The sequence below is a fragment of the Ovis aries genome, chromosome 1, assembly GCF_016772045.2.
Source record: "Ovis aries strain OAR_USU_Benz2616 breed Rambouillet chromosome 1, ARS-UI_Ramb_v3.0, whole genome shotgun sequence".
NCBI classification, from domain to species: Eukaryota; Metazoa; Chordata; class Mammalia; order Artiodactyla; family Bovidae; genus Ovis; species Ovis aries.
In genome coordinates this window covers 114815775-114833632 of record NC_056054.1, presented here as the reverse complement: position 1 = coordinate 114833632, position 17858 = coordinate 114815775, and the positions used below count along the sequence as shown (strand labels likewise).

The 17858-nt window shown below is 39.4% G+C and overlaps 1 protein-coding gene across 1 annotated transcript in view; it reads left to right on the top strand.

Moving 5' to 3' along the window:
* Positions 1-17858, top strand: part of RGS5 (regulator of G protein signaling 5) — a 57184-nt gene that overhangs the window by 23143 nt on the left and 16183 nt on the right. The window contains exons 2-3 of the mRNA XM_015092349.3: positions 8188-8298; positions 15023-15084. Of these exons, the coding sequence (XP_014947835.3) occupies positions 8188-8298; positions 15023-15084 (173 nt within the window). The remainder of the gene's footprint in view (positions 1-8187; positions 8299-15022; positions 15085-17858) is intronic.

Below are 17858 nucleotides of genomic sequence, written 5' to 3'. Positions count from 1 at the left end.
ATTCATTTAATATAAGTGAAAGCTTAAAGCACTACCAGGGATGATTCAACTGTGTCTGGAAATGGAGCTGTCACTTTGGAGTTATATCCTAATGCATGAGTAATAATAATACTGTGCATGCTTTAGCATTTTCTTCATCATTCTATCATTTGGACAACTAAGGAGTATTTCATATTAAGTAACCCACAGTCATTTTCCATAAAGTATCATATTAATAATATATGTCAGGTTAAAAAAAATAAATGCATGCTTTAACATGGTATCTCAATGCATTAGTAAAGTGCTCTTCCACTTTCTGATAAGCAATGAGTGGATTTTCTTAGTTCAGATAGAAGAAGAATGTTCGGAGAAGCCAATGGCACCCCACTCCAGTACTCTTGCCTGGAAAATCCCATGGACAGAGGAGCCTGGAAGGGTGCAGTCCATGGGGTCACTAAGAGTTGGACACAACTGAGCGACTTCACTTTCACTTTTCACTTTCATGAATTGGAAAAGGAAACCAACCCACTCCAGCATTCTTGCCTGGAGAATTCCAGGGACAGGGGAGCCTGGTGGGCTGCCATCTATGGGGTGGCACAGAGTTGGACACGACTGAAGCGACTTAGCAGCAGCAGTAGCAGAAGAAGGTTATTTCAGGAAAATGGTAGATGCCAAATTTATACATTCTCTCACCACCAAAATGACCCTGGAGGGCCTTCTCCTGGCATGTGAGAATCAATCTTGATTTTAAGGGGGATCCTGTGGAGTTTGAGAATTGACCTGACTTTCCAGTGATGTTTCCTTATATTCTTCTGAGGTTTTTCAAGATCACTCTTGTCTCTCATGAGAGACAAACTCTACTGATATCAAGTTTTCAATGAACAGCCAACAAGAAGGCTCGTCCAGTCTTGAACCAAATGAATCTCTCTAGGTGGGTCCAGCACAGTGAACACATGTGCCCTGGGCCCCCTTCTCTCCATCAGCCTCTGCTGGGGTTCTGTCTACATGACTTGGATCTTGGCAGCAAGAACTCAGAGACTGCCTTTATTCCTCTGCTTTTCCGATCCAGTTGCCAGTACTCTCCAGCTGTGGTCTTATTGAAAACAAGTGCTTTAGGAACTTTTATTTATCTTTCATGGGTATTTATTACATTTCTTTTTTGGAGCCAAGAAAGGTCATGTCCTTTTTGCCCCTGTAGAAACAAGGTTTATAGTGTTTCTTCAGGAGGCAGCAGCCAGGAACAGATGCGCTTCTCTGATGTGTATACCTTCCTGTGGCCAACAACACAGATCTAAGTTGGATTGGCTTTAAGATGGATTGTCCTTGGCAGGGGACAGGTTAGAACACTTCTTTTGGAAATGTGTTGTAAAATCTTGTCCTATACTTCCCGATTTTCTTCCATCCTGTCTTCTTCCCTGGCTCTTCAAAACATACGTCCCACCTCAGAACTAGTCCGTGCCTCGGGGCTACTTGTTTAAGTAAAACCTGATAAATTTTGGCCTCATAATGGATTCTACTCAGACTGTTAATGACTGTAATTACCCTGCCTGCCTTTTCTACCCAGTGTGAGGGACAGAAGACCAGACTCAGTCTGAGCTCTCATTTGTTTGTTTCCAACTTCTCAGACAGAAATTGAATTCAGTGAGAGTCCTTTAAGTCATTTAATGACCCTAACCTCTCCCCAGTTAACCAAAGCAGAGACAGCCTAGTCCTTGATGATGTATTCTGTGCTTCATCCCAGTATTTCACCCACCCACTCCAAAATGCAGTTTTACTATAAGCTAGCAATTCATTCATTCATTTGCTGATTCATCAGTTTGCATAGTAAATCCTTATTACATGCCTGTTAAGTCCCTGGCCCTGGGCTAAGTACTGAACCTGAAGTTGTGAACAAAACAGATATTAACCCTCTTCTTGGGACCTGACATTCTAGTGGGAGAGGGACAGACGGTACTCAAATAAATATGCAGAGATATAAGGTAAATTGACAAAGACCACAAATGCACAATACAGAGGGCTTTGGAGAGTATAGTAGGAGCTGCTATTGGAGCACATGCCTATGGTTGTTGGTTTTTTTTTTTTTTTAATATATCCCCTCCACTTTTATCCATGATTACAAAAGTATCTAGCAAATAGTTTACACGTATGTGTCCTACACTCACCTGTCCCACGTGTCTCTTAGGCAAGGGATGTCTTTGTAACCCTCGAAACACCCAGCACAGGGCTTTATATATAGTTGGTTATTGACAAAGTTTATTTGAACATAATTGCATTTTTAAACATTCTGCTATATTTTTGTTTTAGTGATTGCTTGTACTGTTTCCCACACTTATTCACCTTAAAAGGTAACAGTTTTCCCTCAATTCACCAATTAGTCTGAAGGACTGAGGTGGCCCAGGGCCTTTTGAAAACATATCCACCCACACGAGGGACGGATTTAAAATTTCACAACCATACAATTATTCAAACTCTTTTCAGTTTGAAATCACTAATGTGAGTCATCTAGGGAAAAGATTATCTTCCTCTGAACACTTAATTAAAATTTTCACCCAGGCATTTCCAATGATTTTATTTCAAAACAAGTTTTTCTTTGTAAAACCAAAGGATAGCAAGGTTGGGGGTGAGACGAGAGGAGATATGACTCGGTTCCTGTTAACAAGCCTTAATGTAGTGAAGCTAGGAAAACTGCCTGGTGGGCAGTCAAATAGAGCCAAAGACTGAGTTGAAGTCACATTAGAAAGTTTCCTTCTCTGGATGGAGTTGTTTTAACATTAAACGAATGTCAGATACATTCAAGCTTGTTTTTAAAGTGAAGTGAAAGTTGCTCAGTCGTGTCTGACTCTTTGCAAACCCATGAACTATCCAGTCCATGGAATTCTCCAGGCCAAATACTGGAGTGGGTAGCCTTTCCCTTCTCCAGGGGATCTTCCCAACCCAGGGATCAAACCCAGGTCTCCCGCACTGCAGGCGGATTCTAGACCAGCTGAGCCACAGGGAAGCCTTGTGTTTTTAAGAGGGGAAATAAATAGGTTTGAGCTTTTTTTTTTGGCTTGATTTTCCAGTTGTTGTTGTTGTTTCATTCCCATATCTGTATGTGTCACTGTGGTGGGGAGGAAGGGGTAAAAGCAGAGTGAAAGTAATCCAGGAATCTTAAGGAGAAAAATAAATGTAGTAACGCTGTTTATTCTTCCAAAAACAGTAAGGTATTTCAAGTGGTTTCTACCTCAGCATCAGTCAAACTGTTCAGCTTTTAAACTTTTATTGTTTTATAAGAGATACAGTAATATTATTCACTCTCTGTATTCTCTCAAAATCCTAATTCAATCAAATGGACTTCTCAAGTACACTGACATTTTAATGTCATACATTTGAACCTACACTGAACCATGGAAAGAAGTATTTTCTGAAGCACTGCACTTCCTTTCTCCCTTACATCCCCAGGGCAAGTATGAGGAAAAGAGTAATCTTATGTTCTTATGTGTTTCTCTACTTTGAGGAAGTGAAATGTGATTTTCTATAGGCAATATTACAAATGGCAGTTGGTTTTTAGATTACCTTTCAAAAAAACAAGTTTAAATAATGGTATAGATAAAATTATACAAGAGTACTGATTCACTCTGGTTTTAAAAGGCTTTTGTAGAATGTCTTGGAGAGTTTAACCACCATTTATAGACAGTATTTTTAAGTGAATAAATGCATCTGAAACAGTTAGCAAAGAAAAATTTGAAACAGGTTTATAAGATAGGATGCTACCTCTTTGAAGGCAAATTTCAATAATTTTAGCTCTTTTCGGTCTTTCATACCAAATTTGCTAAAGGCTGCATACTATACAGAGGTTCCTCTCTCATCCATCCTTCTATCAGGAAGAGGAGACAAAGTGAACAGACTTCATCAATATTGCTTTCTGCTCTCTCCAATTAATTTACACTCAGGCAATGCAGAAGCACTTTCGCATCCTTTAAAATGGACTTCCCTAGTGGCTCGGTAAAGAATCAGCCTGCAATGTGGGAGACTCAGGCTCAGCCCCTGGGTCAGGAAGATCCCCTGGAGAAGGGAATGGCAACCCACTTCAGTATTCTTGCCTGGAGAATTCCATGGACAGAGGAGCCTGGAGGGCTACAGTTCATGGGGTCACATAAAGTCGAACACGACTGAGCGACTAACGCTTTCAAATGATATGAACATTCTCTTCCTACCCCGGAAGTCCTAGCCTTTTCTCGTCCACCTTGCTGACTGCTATTCCACCCTTGCCTTTTCTGAGAAGCCCTCCTGGCTTCTCCTTGTGAGCGCTGGGCTTCTCCAGCAGTATTCTCCTGCCTTCTTCTTGAACAGCTGCTGTGCTTGTTCACAAGCTTGAGACATCGATAGACTGTTAACACCTTGCAGGTAAAGGCAAAACTCTGAGTGTTTGTTTTCTGCATACTGATGACACAGTAAACACCATCAAGGAGCAAAGTAGTAATGAATAAACGAAATTTTAAAATGTTCAACACCTTTATTCTAATAACCTCTTCATGTCCAGCTTACTGTTTCACTAGGCAATCAAACAGAAATATCTCTTTGCTTTTTACAAAGGCAAGTGGTGCAAAAGAGAAAAAGAAATAGAAGTTGAGAGGGAGGAAAAAGCAAAACACGACAAATGTTCCCTGGTGGTTCAGATGGTAACGAAGCGGCCTGCAATGCAGGAGACCTCGGTTCGATTGGGAAGATCCCCTGGAGGAGGGCATGGCAACCCACTCCAGTATTCTTGCCTGGAGAATCCCCATGGACAGAGAAGCCTGGTTGGGCTGTAGTCCACGAGGTCGCAGAGAGTCAGACACAAATAAGCACAGCACAGATAATATTTATCTAAATATTGGTGAGTGAACTATTGGGTCGAGTGAAACAACTGTTTCATGCCTTCTCCTATGGTCAGGAGGTGAGGGGCATATGGGACCAGGAGGAGAGGTATCCTGGATGGAACTCTTCAAGGTCTAGGTAGGTTAGTTACCCTGCCTTGGTGCAAAAGGTGAGCCTAGTGTTTCTGGTTGTAGTTCTAAACGCTGGCCAGCAGAGGGTAGCCACACACACAGCCCGCACTTTCACAGCCAAATACTGTTTTCTTCCTTCAGATAAATATAAAATTGGCAGTTCTTGTCTCTAGAGGTAGAATATGGGAGGAAATGGATGTATTAATTCTTAGTAACATGTGGGAAGTTTTTGAATGTTTTACTTTGGTACTCAAAGCTAGGGAACATGGCTTGAATTTGGCTGGAAAAGAATGATTGTGTAGTTAGAACTAACTTTGAAGAAGCAGTATTACATGCCAAATGCTGCTCTAAGTGATTCACATTCATTAGTGTATTAAATCATCACAAAATTCTGTGAGTATGTACTATTTTATTAGTCCCAATTTCTAGGCAAAAAACTAAACATTAGATAATTTAGGCAACTTGTAAAGTCTGGAATCACACTGGTGTTTCTTCTTCTCATGTTTTATCTAAGATGCTTAGCAGAACATTCTCAGTTCAGCCACAATGTTGTGCACAGCTGAGTTCAACCTGCTATAGTGTGGTATCTGAGTTGGTTTATGCCAGACAGTGGGTCCTGTTCAGTTCAGTTCAGTCTCTCAGTCGTGTCCGACTCTTTGCGACCCCATGAATCGCAGCACACCAGGACTCCCTGTCCGTCACCATCTCCCGGAGTTCACTCAGACTCACGTCCATCGAGTCAGTGATGTCATCCAGCCATCTCATCCTCTGTCGTCCCCTCTTCTCCTGCCCCCAATCCCTCCCAGCATCAGAGTCTTTTCCAATGAGTCAACTCTTTGCATGAGGTGGCCAAGGTACTGGAGTTTCAGCTTCAGCATCATTCCTTCCAAAGAAATCCCAGGGCTGGATCTCCTTGCAGTCCAAGGGACTCTCAAGAGTCTTCTCCAACACCACAGTTCAAAAGCATCAATTCTTCAGCGCTCAGCCTTCTTCACAGTCCAACTCTCACATCCATATATGACACTGGAAAAACCATAGGCTTGACTAGACGGGCCTTTATTGGCAAAGTAACGTCTCTGCTTTTGAATATGCTATCTAGGTTGGTCATAACTTTCCTTCCAAGGAGTAAGCGTCTTTTAACTTCATGGCTACAGTCACCATCTGCAGTGATTCTGGAGCCCCAAAAAATAAAGTCTGACACTGTTTCCCCTTCTGTTTCTCATGAAGTGATGGGACCAGATGCCATGATCTTCATTTTCTGAATGTTGAGCTTTAAGCCAACTTTTTCACTCTCTAATTTCACTTTCATCAAGAGGCTTTTTAGTTCCTCTTCACTTTCTGCCATAAGGGTGGTGTCATCTGCATATCTGAGGTTATTGATATTTCTCCCGGCAATCTTGATTCCAGCTTGTGCTTCTTCCAGCCCAGCGTTTCTCATGATGTACTCTGCATATAAGTTAAATAAGCAGGGTGACAATATACAGCCTTGACTTACTCTTTTTCCTATTTGGAAAGACATTGTGGAAGTGACCAATAATTCAAAAATCACATTTTCTATACTAAAGGAACCTATGATATGATTGAATATCTATGATTTTATAAAGTTATACAATATATTTCCTTTTGTCCCTAGTGTCCATAATTGCTAATCTCGTGTATTTTCTATTTTTTAATTGCCTCAGCATCATCTTCATGTGAATGAATGAAGAAAGTGTGTTTATAGTAACACAATTCTATCAGACCTCAACATGACATCACAATCCCATTACAGCTCTCTGAGAACTTTGATTATGATCAGCATTGACTGGGAGATAAATGTTAGCAAATTTGTAAGGAACAAAAATCAAGATATGTTTATTTCACTTTAGCAAATATTTCTGAAAGTTGACTATGCTGCCAAGCTTCATGCTATACACAGGAGTTAAAAAGTATTTAAGACTCAATTCCCTCCTGCAAAGAGGTCTTATATCCAGCTTGGGAAACAGACACATAAGTCAGTAACCACAATGCAATATAATAATTGTTCAGTCGCTAAGTCATGCGTATCTCTTTGCAATCTTGTGTCCTGTAGCCTGCCATGCTCCTCTTGTCCATAGGATTTTCCCAGACAAGAATACTAAAGTGGCTTGCCATTTCCTTCTCCAGAGGATCTTCCCAGACAGGGATCAAGTCTGCATTTCCTATACCAGCAGGCAGATTCTTCACCAGTGAGCCACCAGGAAGTCCTGCAATATGATAAACCATATCTTAAAAGCAAGAGTGAAGTGCTAAGGTGGCAGTGAAAGGCTTTTTGGGTCTCTCAATATACAATGGCTTGTCATATGGATTAATTTTTAAGGTCTGCTTGGTGTTTTATGAATTCAGACTTCTGAGAAAATAGGAAGTTAGTTTTGAAACTGGGCATAAAAATAGTTGTATCCTAGGATGGAGACCTGCCCAGACTTCTGATCACATATATGCACTAAAATATTGAAGACAGAAAGGAGTAGTATAATGCTGTTATAGTCAGTCCATTGATAGTTAATACTCATCTACTAAAGCTTACTGCATAGAGGATACTGCTGCAAGAACCACTGTGGAACAATGGGCAAAGGGGTGCAAAAAAATCAAATACATATAAAAGAACATTTTATAGAGAATTAATCATAAAGCAGAATAATTTAACTTTATAGCTGGAAGTGATTAAAGGAAACATCTAGGTTAACTGTCATTTTACAGATGAGGGAACTGAGGTCTGGCAATTAAAAAAAAAAAAAAACGATTACCTTTTTCCAAATGTTACATGTCTAATTAGTGGAGGAGCTAGAACCAGAGCCCTCAGAAGACTGGTAGGCAATACAGTTAGTTGCACTTGTGAATTTAAAATCAGACAGCTTGGGGTCAGGTCCATTTCTATCACATACTGGCTGGGTTATCTTAAGTTATTCGAATTCTCTGTCATTAGTTTCTTCATCTGTAAAGTGGGACTACTATAGTATCTGCTATATATAATGTGAAAAAATACATATGAAAAAATTGAGATTACAATGAGATAACATGTATTATCCAGGGATGTATTAAGAGCTTGATAAGTGCTATTAGAACTTATGTATCCCAATTTCTATTTTAGTATTCTTTCCACCACCACAGTGAAATGGTTTTTTCTTTATTTTTGTTTCTCTGACATGGAAAGAAATCTCTTTTGTAGATCTCTATGCTCATGCAGTGTCCTTTTCTCCTCATATATCTCTTTTCTCAGGGCCAAGGAAATTAAGATCAAGTTGGGAATTCTCCTCCAGAAGCCGGAATCTGCCATTGACCTTGTCATTCCATACAATGAGAAGCCGGAGAAGCCAGCCAAGACCCAGAAGTGAGTCATGATTATGGATTCCACTCTCTACCTCTGGAGAATGGCTATTCTTCAAGTGGAGAGAACCATCCCTCTGTAGAACTACTCCCTTCCGTGACTCACCAAGGGACATAAGAGACCTCAGAGAGTTCGTTTGTACTGATAAACAGAAATTTTTTTTTACACTCTCCTGTATATGGAGCATAATATTGCTTACTGGCAGGATGCTTAAACAAAAAAGATAAGACCCCATCCTGGGACATCATTGGAGAGATGGGCCTTATCTTATAAAATGACACCAGTCACCTCATCAGTTACTTCTGACACAAAAGTATGGTTAAAAATACCTGTTCACTTGCTGTCCTTGGGTGAGGTGAGCATTCTTGATCCAATTAATTACGATGACCAGATGCTCACCTGCTCTGGAAATATCCAAGACTGCTTCCTCAGCAAGGAGATATAAGTGGGAACAGTTCCCTCAAGAAGAGGCTGGCATCAAGACAGACAATTAAGTCTAATAGTTTCTTCTCCAACTCATTGTCCCTTCAAGGTCCCACAGAGGAAGTAAAGACTGTTCCTTGGTGCAGGAATGAATACTTTGACCAGATGCTTCTATTTAAAGCACATCAAACAGCTCTTCCCTAGTCCGTAAATTAATATTTCTATAGGACTTCTGCAGTCCTCCCGAACCACCCCCACATATTTAGGCATGGAGGGAAACTATAATTCCAAAGATTCAAGATGTTATGGCAGTGAACCTAATCCACAATTTCATTGACATTACTGTAACGTAATATCACTACTCACAGTATTCACGATGTTTACTGTTGGTCCATGAACTACACAGCCAATGACTGGCTAGACAAATACACTCCATCTTTTCTTTAAAACAATGATACCCCTAAAATCAAGAAAGGAAAGTGAGAAGAAGAACTAAATGTATTCAAGACCCTTCACTCTACTACCTAAAAGCTTTGCAGAGATCACAGAAGTGTGGTAAAAATAGAGGAATGCCTTTGAAACTCCATTTCTTTTAAAATTTAGCATTTGTATAAATTGGCCAATCTTTTCTCCAAATGACCTTTACACTAATGTAGTTGGATTGGTTGAGAGCTAGAGAGATGGGTTATTCCTTTTAAATTTTTTTTTCATCAATCTAAGTGGATATTTCCACTCTCCTCCTTTTATTACTTCAAAGTGATCCCAAACCGGAAGTGAGGCATAATTGAATTTTCTGCATTTAGAAAAAGGGAAGTTAATTTAATGTGGAGAGCAGGAACCAGGCACTGGGAGAGAATAAGAACCATATTTCATTATAGCAGAAGATCAAAAAAGTCTGTTTCAAAATAAACAATGTGGAGGTTATTGATCTGTTGGAATTAACTTTTAAAAAATAAATATAGTGCTACATTTTCTGCTTTGATTCTTGGCTTTAATATCCTACATAGATACTTGAATTTCAGGGAGAAGCAGTTTTGGAAGAAAACCTGAGGCTGATGTTTACTGGATTATTTTCTTCTCTTGTCTTCCAGCCCCCTTTTTCTTCCAGAAGTTTGAATTGTTTCGGAAAAATCCTTATCCCTAGAGAATATTTGTGTGTCTTTTACTGCATTTTTAACAGTGACCACTACAAAGCTTTCTCATCTTCTGCCAAACTCCTAAACCCCTTTCACTACCTTATATTTGGCACATTTCCATGCCTTTTAACTAGCAGGAGAAAACTGTGTTCTGCATGAGCTCAACTGATCTCTGTTCTCCTCACTTTCAAGATTCTCTGTATTTTTTTCTTTTTACCCACGTTCTTCTCAAGGAGAAGAAAATAAATCTCAGAGGAGAAAATAGACTTTCTCCGGATGGAAGGTATTTTTAACTCCTCTCATCTTTTATAAAAAGCAGTCCCTTTAAAAAAAAAAGGCATTTTCTCTTTTTTAAATATAATTTCATTCCCCTCATTAGAAAAATAAAAAATTGAACCATTGGAAAAATAGAAAAAAGTTGCTTATATCCCTCCTGCCCAAGGCCAGCTTCTGTTACCATTTTAGTACTCTTGACTGCTTTTTTCCCCCTCTGGACTGTTTTCCACTAGAACAAACAAGTCCCATGCTCCACTCTGAAAAACGTGCACCCTGCCACCCCCAGCCACAAGCACTTCACCTCTTCTATTGCTATCCCTTCCTTTTGCCTTCATTGGATAACTCTAGGAATGGAAAAGCACTGCTTTCCATTTCTTCTTTAACTCCCTTTATCAGGTCTAAACCTTACTACTTCACTGAAACTGTTATCATTAAGGGCTAACTCCTGACTTGTGGGCTGGATATGACTCTGCTCACCAGTTGGCCATCTTAAATCTCTCCTCCTTAACTTCTAACTTTAAATTCTCCCCCTGCCCTCTCTCTCTCTAAGGGGTCCCACTTTTGCCCTCCCTCTATATGTGAGCATTCCCTAAGACTCCACTATATGTCCTCGTAATAAACAATAAACATGTCATGAAACCATGAAAATATAGTTTACGATAACTGTTATCATGGCTCATGAAATAATCAACTGCAAAATGCTTAGGAGATGATATAGATATTTTTATAGTTTATTTCATATTCTAGATGTTCTTTTTCTCTCTGTCAAGGTCACTAATTTTTACCTACTTTTTTGTTATTGTTTTACCACTTTATAACTCTAGAATGACCTGTACATGTAAAAGTCCCTAGACTGTGCATAGGGAAGAACAATTAGAAAGGGTTGTCCTACACATGCTCCATCCAGCCTGGTAAACTGTAAAGCGAGCTTTGTTGTGAGGATTAAAGATGGATGCACAATGTCTGACCTGTGAATAGACATCAAAAAGTGGCAGGTGTGTTTATTTGTATCCCCATCCACAGTGCTCAGGTCACTGCTGGTCCTGGGGTGAAACCTCAATAAATGTCTATGAACTTGAGGCTGGACGTGAGCAGACATATTGCAGGAAAGAAGGAAGAGCTGAACAGGCACTTTAATGCCAATAAATAACCTGGATTTCATTTTTCTTGTCAAGAGCGAGAACATTATCAAGCAAGTTTAAATATGTGCCAGAGACTATGTAGATTTTGTTTTAATGAAGAAAATAAAACAGAAAACCATTGGTGCTTAGAGAGAATAGAATATTCTCCCATGATTCTGGTTAAGAAAGTGCCAGAGTTGCTTATAGCTATAGTCACGGTTCATAGGGCTAAAATACTTGTAGTCTAAGTTTTTGGGTAATTTGTAGCTTTCATAAATTAGACTAAACTTGGGCAAACTGAACCATTATTAATTTACACATTAATCTGACATGCATATTGCAAGGTAGATTAATGCTTCAGGGAATGCACCATCAGACAAGTAGAATGGAAAAATCTCTCTGTGACTAACAAGCTATGGCATCTAGGCGGGAGTATGCTCATCTAGGCAGTGAGTAACATTGCCTTGTAGGAGATTCAAAAAGTAAACATGATAAGAGTTCAGTAGAGAGAGAGCTCTTCCAGTTGAGATCATCATTTCCTGGACCAAGCGGCATTTACACTGGCTATTATAAAGCAGTTGAGCATCTCTATAAATGTTTATCTTGCCTTTCCTTTGGACTGATTTCCTCCTCTCCTCCACATCCACAGACAGAAACTCCATGTCCACTCTCTGTGGTCAGCAATGACCTTGTAAACCAGGATACTTACTGGTCATTTAGATCTGCACCTATCTTGTTTCAAAGAAGTCAGATTTAATGGAAAATTCTGAGAATCAGGACAGAATGAATCTGTGGCACCTCCTAGGCTGGTAATCAGAGTACTAGGCTTCATGCTGTGGGGGATGTGTTCTGCTTGACTGTGTCCTTGAATCAATTTGGACTGATATTACCCCCAAGCAAGTTCTGCACACATCGTTTTCAGGAATTTAATCTTGGCTGTGATGTGCTGCTGATAGTGACCATTAGTCTCATTCTAGTAAACCATTTGAGACAAATTGGATGTGGTAACGTGCCTGAGTTTGGTGCGCCTGCTCTTGCCATTTCTTCTCCCTGTGCCCCTGCACACTAGCCTGAGGAGATGGAGGACAGGAAGGTGGCTTCATTTTACAACGGTATTTATAAAATCAGAAGGCAATTCAGTCTTCCCTTTGCTCTGTTTCTTTTATTCAATTATTTAATGTCTTCTTGTTTCTGTCAGCAATCAATAAAGACTTGGTGGGTGTCATATGCATAATACTAAACCGACTGTAGTGAAAAAATTAAGATGGATAAGGCTATATGTGAAAAAAATGTAGGTACAAAATAGTATATGCAAAGGAGAAATTCTCAGTATGAGGTAATATAGAAGAGTCCAGAGGAGTTATTGACCTGTAGAAAATAGCTCCTTTTCTGGTTAGAAATAAAATGAGGCAGAAAAATATAGGGGCATGCTCCTAATTCCTTCCTCATGTCATTTCTCGTCTCTCCTCCCTGATTTCCTTTAACCGAAAGAAAAAGGGAGGGTGAAGGTAGTTTCTCGCTAAAAATAAATTTCCAAGGAATTCTTGTTGAGTTTTTGATTCATTACATCTGTGTTTCTAGTCAGGCAAATGAAACCACTAAAGATTACTTAATCAAGTTTGTTACTCCCATTTTTGGCTTATTTACGACAGACTGGTTCCAAATAGTAAAAGGAGTATGTCAAGGCTGTATATTGTCACAGTGCTTATTTAACTTTTATGCAGAGTACACCATGAGAAACACTGGGCTGGAAGAAGCACAAGCTGGAATCAAGATTGCCAGGAGAAATATCAATAACCTCAGATATGCAGATGACACCACCCTTATGGCAGAAAGTGAAGAGGATCACTTCGTGATCTCCTGGGGGCCCACGTGATTTCCCCCGGGGGCCCACGTGATTTCCCCGGGGGGCACACGTGATTTCCCCGGGGGGCCCACTCGTGATGAAAGTGAAAGTGGAGAGTGAAAAAGTTGACTTAAAGCTCACCATTCAGAAAATGAAGATCATGGCATCTGGTCCCATCACTTCATGGGAAATGGATGAGGAAACAGTGGAAACAGTGTCAGACTATTTTGGGGGGCTCCAAAATCACTGCAGATGATGATTTCAGCCAGGAAATTAAAAGACGCTTACTCCTTGGAAGGAAATTTATGACCAACCTAGATAGCATATTCAAAAGCAGAGATATTACTTTGCCAACAAAGGTCTATCTAGTCAAGGCTATGATTTTTCCAGTGGTCATGTATGGATGTGAGAGTTGGACTGTGAAGAAAGCTGAGCGCCAAAGAATTGATGCTTTTCAACTGTGGTGTTGGAGAAGACTCTTGAGAGTCCCTTGAATTGCAAGGAGGTCCAACCGGTCCATCCTAAAGGAAATCAAACCTGGGTGTTCCTTGGAAGGACTGATGCTCAAGCTGAAACTCCAATACTTTGGCCACCTCATGTGACGAGTTGACTCATTGGAAGGGACCCTGATGCTGGGAAGGATTGGGGGCATGAGGAGAAGGGGACAGCAGAGGATGAGATGGTTGGATGGCATCACCGACTCAATGGACATGAGTTCGGGTGGACTCTGGGAGTTGGTGATGGACAGGGAAGCCTGGTGTGCTGCGGTTCATGGAGTTGCAAAGAGTCAGACACGACTGAACGACTGAACTGAACTGATTCACAGTCTCACCACTTTTCTTCCCAGAAACAGTAAATCTTAAAAAAAAAAAAAGAAAAAAAAAAACATCATTGTGTTCTGTTTGGGCAGGAAAATGCACCTGGGTTTTAAGAAAAATTTTACCCATGATATGCAGCATATGGGACCTTAGTAGGGATTGAACCACATCCCCTGGTTAGGGATCAAACTGCATTCCCTGCACTGGAAGCCCAGAGTCTTAACCACTGGACCACCAGAGAAGTACCCCCCACACTTTTTTTTAATTCCAGATTTTTTTCAATGTATACCTGCTATGGTACTATTCCCACCAGGAGGCAGCTTCACACCGTGCATCTTCCAGCAGCCCCAGTGAGATGGCAATCGGCTGTCAATGTGAAAGAAATGCTCTTTGAGTGACCTCAGGCTAAGGCTGAGCCTCATGGGTCCCTGGTTATACATACGCAGTACAAACTTCTTCCTAAATGCATGCTTTAGTTTGTACCGATGATTTGTTTGTATTATTTGAGATTCCGTTTTATCTATTTTTTATTGGATTCTAAAATCTTGGTTGTCAGCATATAATCTCCCTCTGGGAGTTCTGTAGCTTTAATAAGCAGATTTCCCTGTAAGCCAGGGAGAAAAGGCATGTGTGAAATGAATAAATCCTGCAATGATCAGAAAAAAGTGCTCTCTGTGGATTAAATTGGTGTTTAAAGTTTAGCCCTGATGAAGCAGGGAACATGAGTTCAAGACCCACAGTAGGAAAACTGGATTTTATTCAGTTACATTTGGAAAGAAAAGACCACAATTGGAGACACTGTCATGGGATACCCAAGAATATCAAGACACAGCTTCATGACAAATACACTCTGATTTTGAAAAGTGACAACCCTCACCAAATTGTTCAACAAAGATGAAAATGTGCAAGATAGATATAGGAAATCAAACCCAGCTCATCAAACTCACTTGATCAGAATAAAACAACTGTAACTGTCTTTTTCTGAGAATGTCATCAACTATAATATTTCAAAGAAAAGCAGGTCCAAGTCATTGTTGGCGTATGTGGTTAACTTTCTCCTAATGCAACTTTTTCTGTCTCCTTTTTCTTTCCTAATGCTTAATTTAGACCCTCGCTGGACGAGGCCCTGCAGTGGCGTGATTCCCTGGATAAGCTCCTGCAGAACAATTGTAAGTTTGGGGAAAAAAGAACTACCATAAATTTGAATTATTTTTTTAAAGGTCAGGGGAAAGAGCCCCAAAATAGGGCAGCTTTAGGTTGCCAGTGCCTTCTTCTCAAATTTTTATATTTCTTCAACTTTGGAAGGATGTCAAGGGAGTATGATTATCTAGCTCACTTTGGGACAATGTAAAAATGAGTTGTCTGGCGGGCTGCTGAGTACAAGTTGTATTCCCATCTGTCCTGCTTACTTGAATGAGCAGAGCTAGTAGTTTGACCTCTGTTTGTCTTAAAATTTTCATTAGTTAAATAGAGACACTGCATCTTCCAGCTTGGCCTCATAATGGCTTGATATGGATTGGGTGTATCAGTGTACATATCACTAAACTCTGAGGCATGGGTTGGGTGGTATTTCAAATTGCTATTAATTGCTTTTGTAACCAGCCACAGGTTGTTAACTTCTCGAACCTTATTTTCCTCTTCTGGCAGCATGCCTTTTATATCTTCATTCAAGACATGACAAAAGTGAAGGCAAGAACTCCTCTCCAAGCTAATACCAATACACCTGAGCACTATTTGCCTTTTCCCAATCCAAAATCCCTACTGACTCCAAAGGTCTGAAGTAATCAAGCTTAAATTTCTAGTTCTTAAAATTCTCCATAGTAACTATTATTGCTTGTCTGCAGGCAAACTGAACTGTTCTCCCCTCCATTTCTATGTGTCATCCCTTTGACTAGAATATTTTGTATTCATATCTCTATCAGTTGAAATTCTCCTCTCCCACTAGAGCCAATCTAAATACTAAATGCCTAGTTTTCCTTGACCATCCAGAATGACTGATGCTCCCTCTGAGTTTCCAGAGCAGTTTGTTTGCACATTTTTCAGCCACTTGTTATTCACTGCATCATGCTCTGATCACAGCATCTTCCTCCTATAACAGATTATAAACTCATTGACAGCCAGGAGTTAGTCTTTTTCATCTGGATAATTTCACAAGAGGAAGTACATGGTAATGCAAAAATGTTGAATCGTTCTCCCTAAAAATAGTACTTATGTAAATTATCTAACTCACATTTTTCCATTTTCACTATAAAAACTTTGTTCCATGCTTTGCGAAAATAAGGATTTAAAAAATCTTTCCCACAGGACCATCAAGATTCATAGACATAGAATAGGTGCCAAAGAATGTATGATGAAATGTATGCAAACAACGTTTTTTGTCTTGTTTTTGGTGAGGTCATCTTCTGTTTACCTGTGATAGAATCAATATCTAATATCTGGAGGCAGAACACCAAAGTCATTAATTTGAAACTTTCTCAATATCATCAACTTTTGATTTTCTTTTAAAAAAAGTTTATTGAAGTATAGTTGATTTATAATGTTGCGTTACTGCTGTACTACAAAGTGATTCAGTTACTTGATTTTCTTTTTATTTCTTATGCTAAACAGAATACTCAGCCCTGATGCATATAGTGTTCAACAAATGTTTATTGAATAACTGGGTTAATGAATGACTTCATTATCCTTCTTGGACACAGAAATTTCCTAAAGTCAACTAGGAGAAAAATATTTATGTTTATCATAAATATTTATGTGTTACCTGCGGTTTTAGGGCCAATACCTGACAAATGAATTATGCATACCCTGAGTACAGGTATATTGCTACTATCAATAAACAAAATTAGAAGAACTGGTGTCATGTTTTTAAAGCTATTAAGGAGAAAGATATAAATTTATATGCCCATTCACAATCCTTTTCAATCACACTAATCCTTAGGGCTACATGTTTTTATGTTTCAGGCTTTTAGGAGATAGAGAACTATTAGAATGAATTAAGCCAGAGGCACTTAGTGTTAACACCTAGCATTTTGGGACTGAAGTTTTTCAGCTTGCATAGTTGATTTCCATGGTGTGAGCTTGAGATCCAATATTCTTGCAGTAATATTTTTTGCTTCTTAAAGGAGAAATATGTATATGCATATATATATATGTGCAAATATATATGTAATATTCACATTTTATTTAATTAGATATAATATTTTAAAATTATATGTACTATATATGTGTCTTGAGTATATATGTGTGTGTATAATCTTAAGTTCCACATCATTATCTTCTTAAGTAATTAATACTTTCAAGATTTGGACAATTTCCCCAAGTAATAATTAGGAAAACATTTGATAACTGTTCCAGGCAAAAGTCTTTCCTTGAAAGGGTATTTATCCATTCAAACCAGCACAAATAATAAAAAGCGTTTCTGGTATGGATACAGAGATCTCACAGAAATGGAAAAGAGCCTGAGCCTACAGGAGCTGGTGCCCCGGGCGGCAGGACAGCCTCCCCCTCCCCGCCTCCATTTCTCTCTCCCGTGTTTCTGTCTCCATCTTCCTTTCTGTCTTTCCATTTTCCCGTCGATCTCTGCCTCTATGACACTATCTCTCTTGCCCCTTTGTCTCTGCTTCTCTCTATTTCTAAAGAAGGACCAGTGAAATGATAGGCGTGCCCAAGTAATTCTACCCCAACACCATCAACCTAAAAGGAACAATTTTTGACATATTTCCCCACACACTAACTTTCATGCATTGTGAATAACTAAGCCAAATTTTGGCAACTCAGTTCTTATGAGATATTCTTTGAATCTGCAAAAACTAATGGTCTATAACCAGAACTATTATGGTTCTGATATTAGCTATGATTGGTTCAGAATAGGTAATAAAGAAAGATACATTTGAAAAACATGCACTAGAAACATTATGATTCCTTCTTGCATGTTTGTTTGATAAAC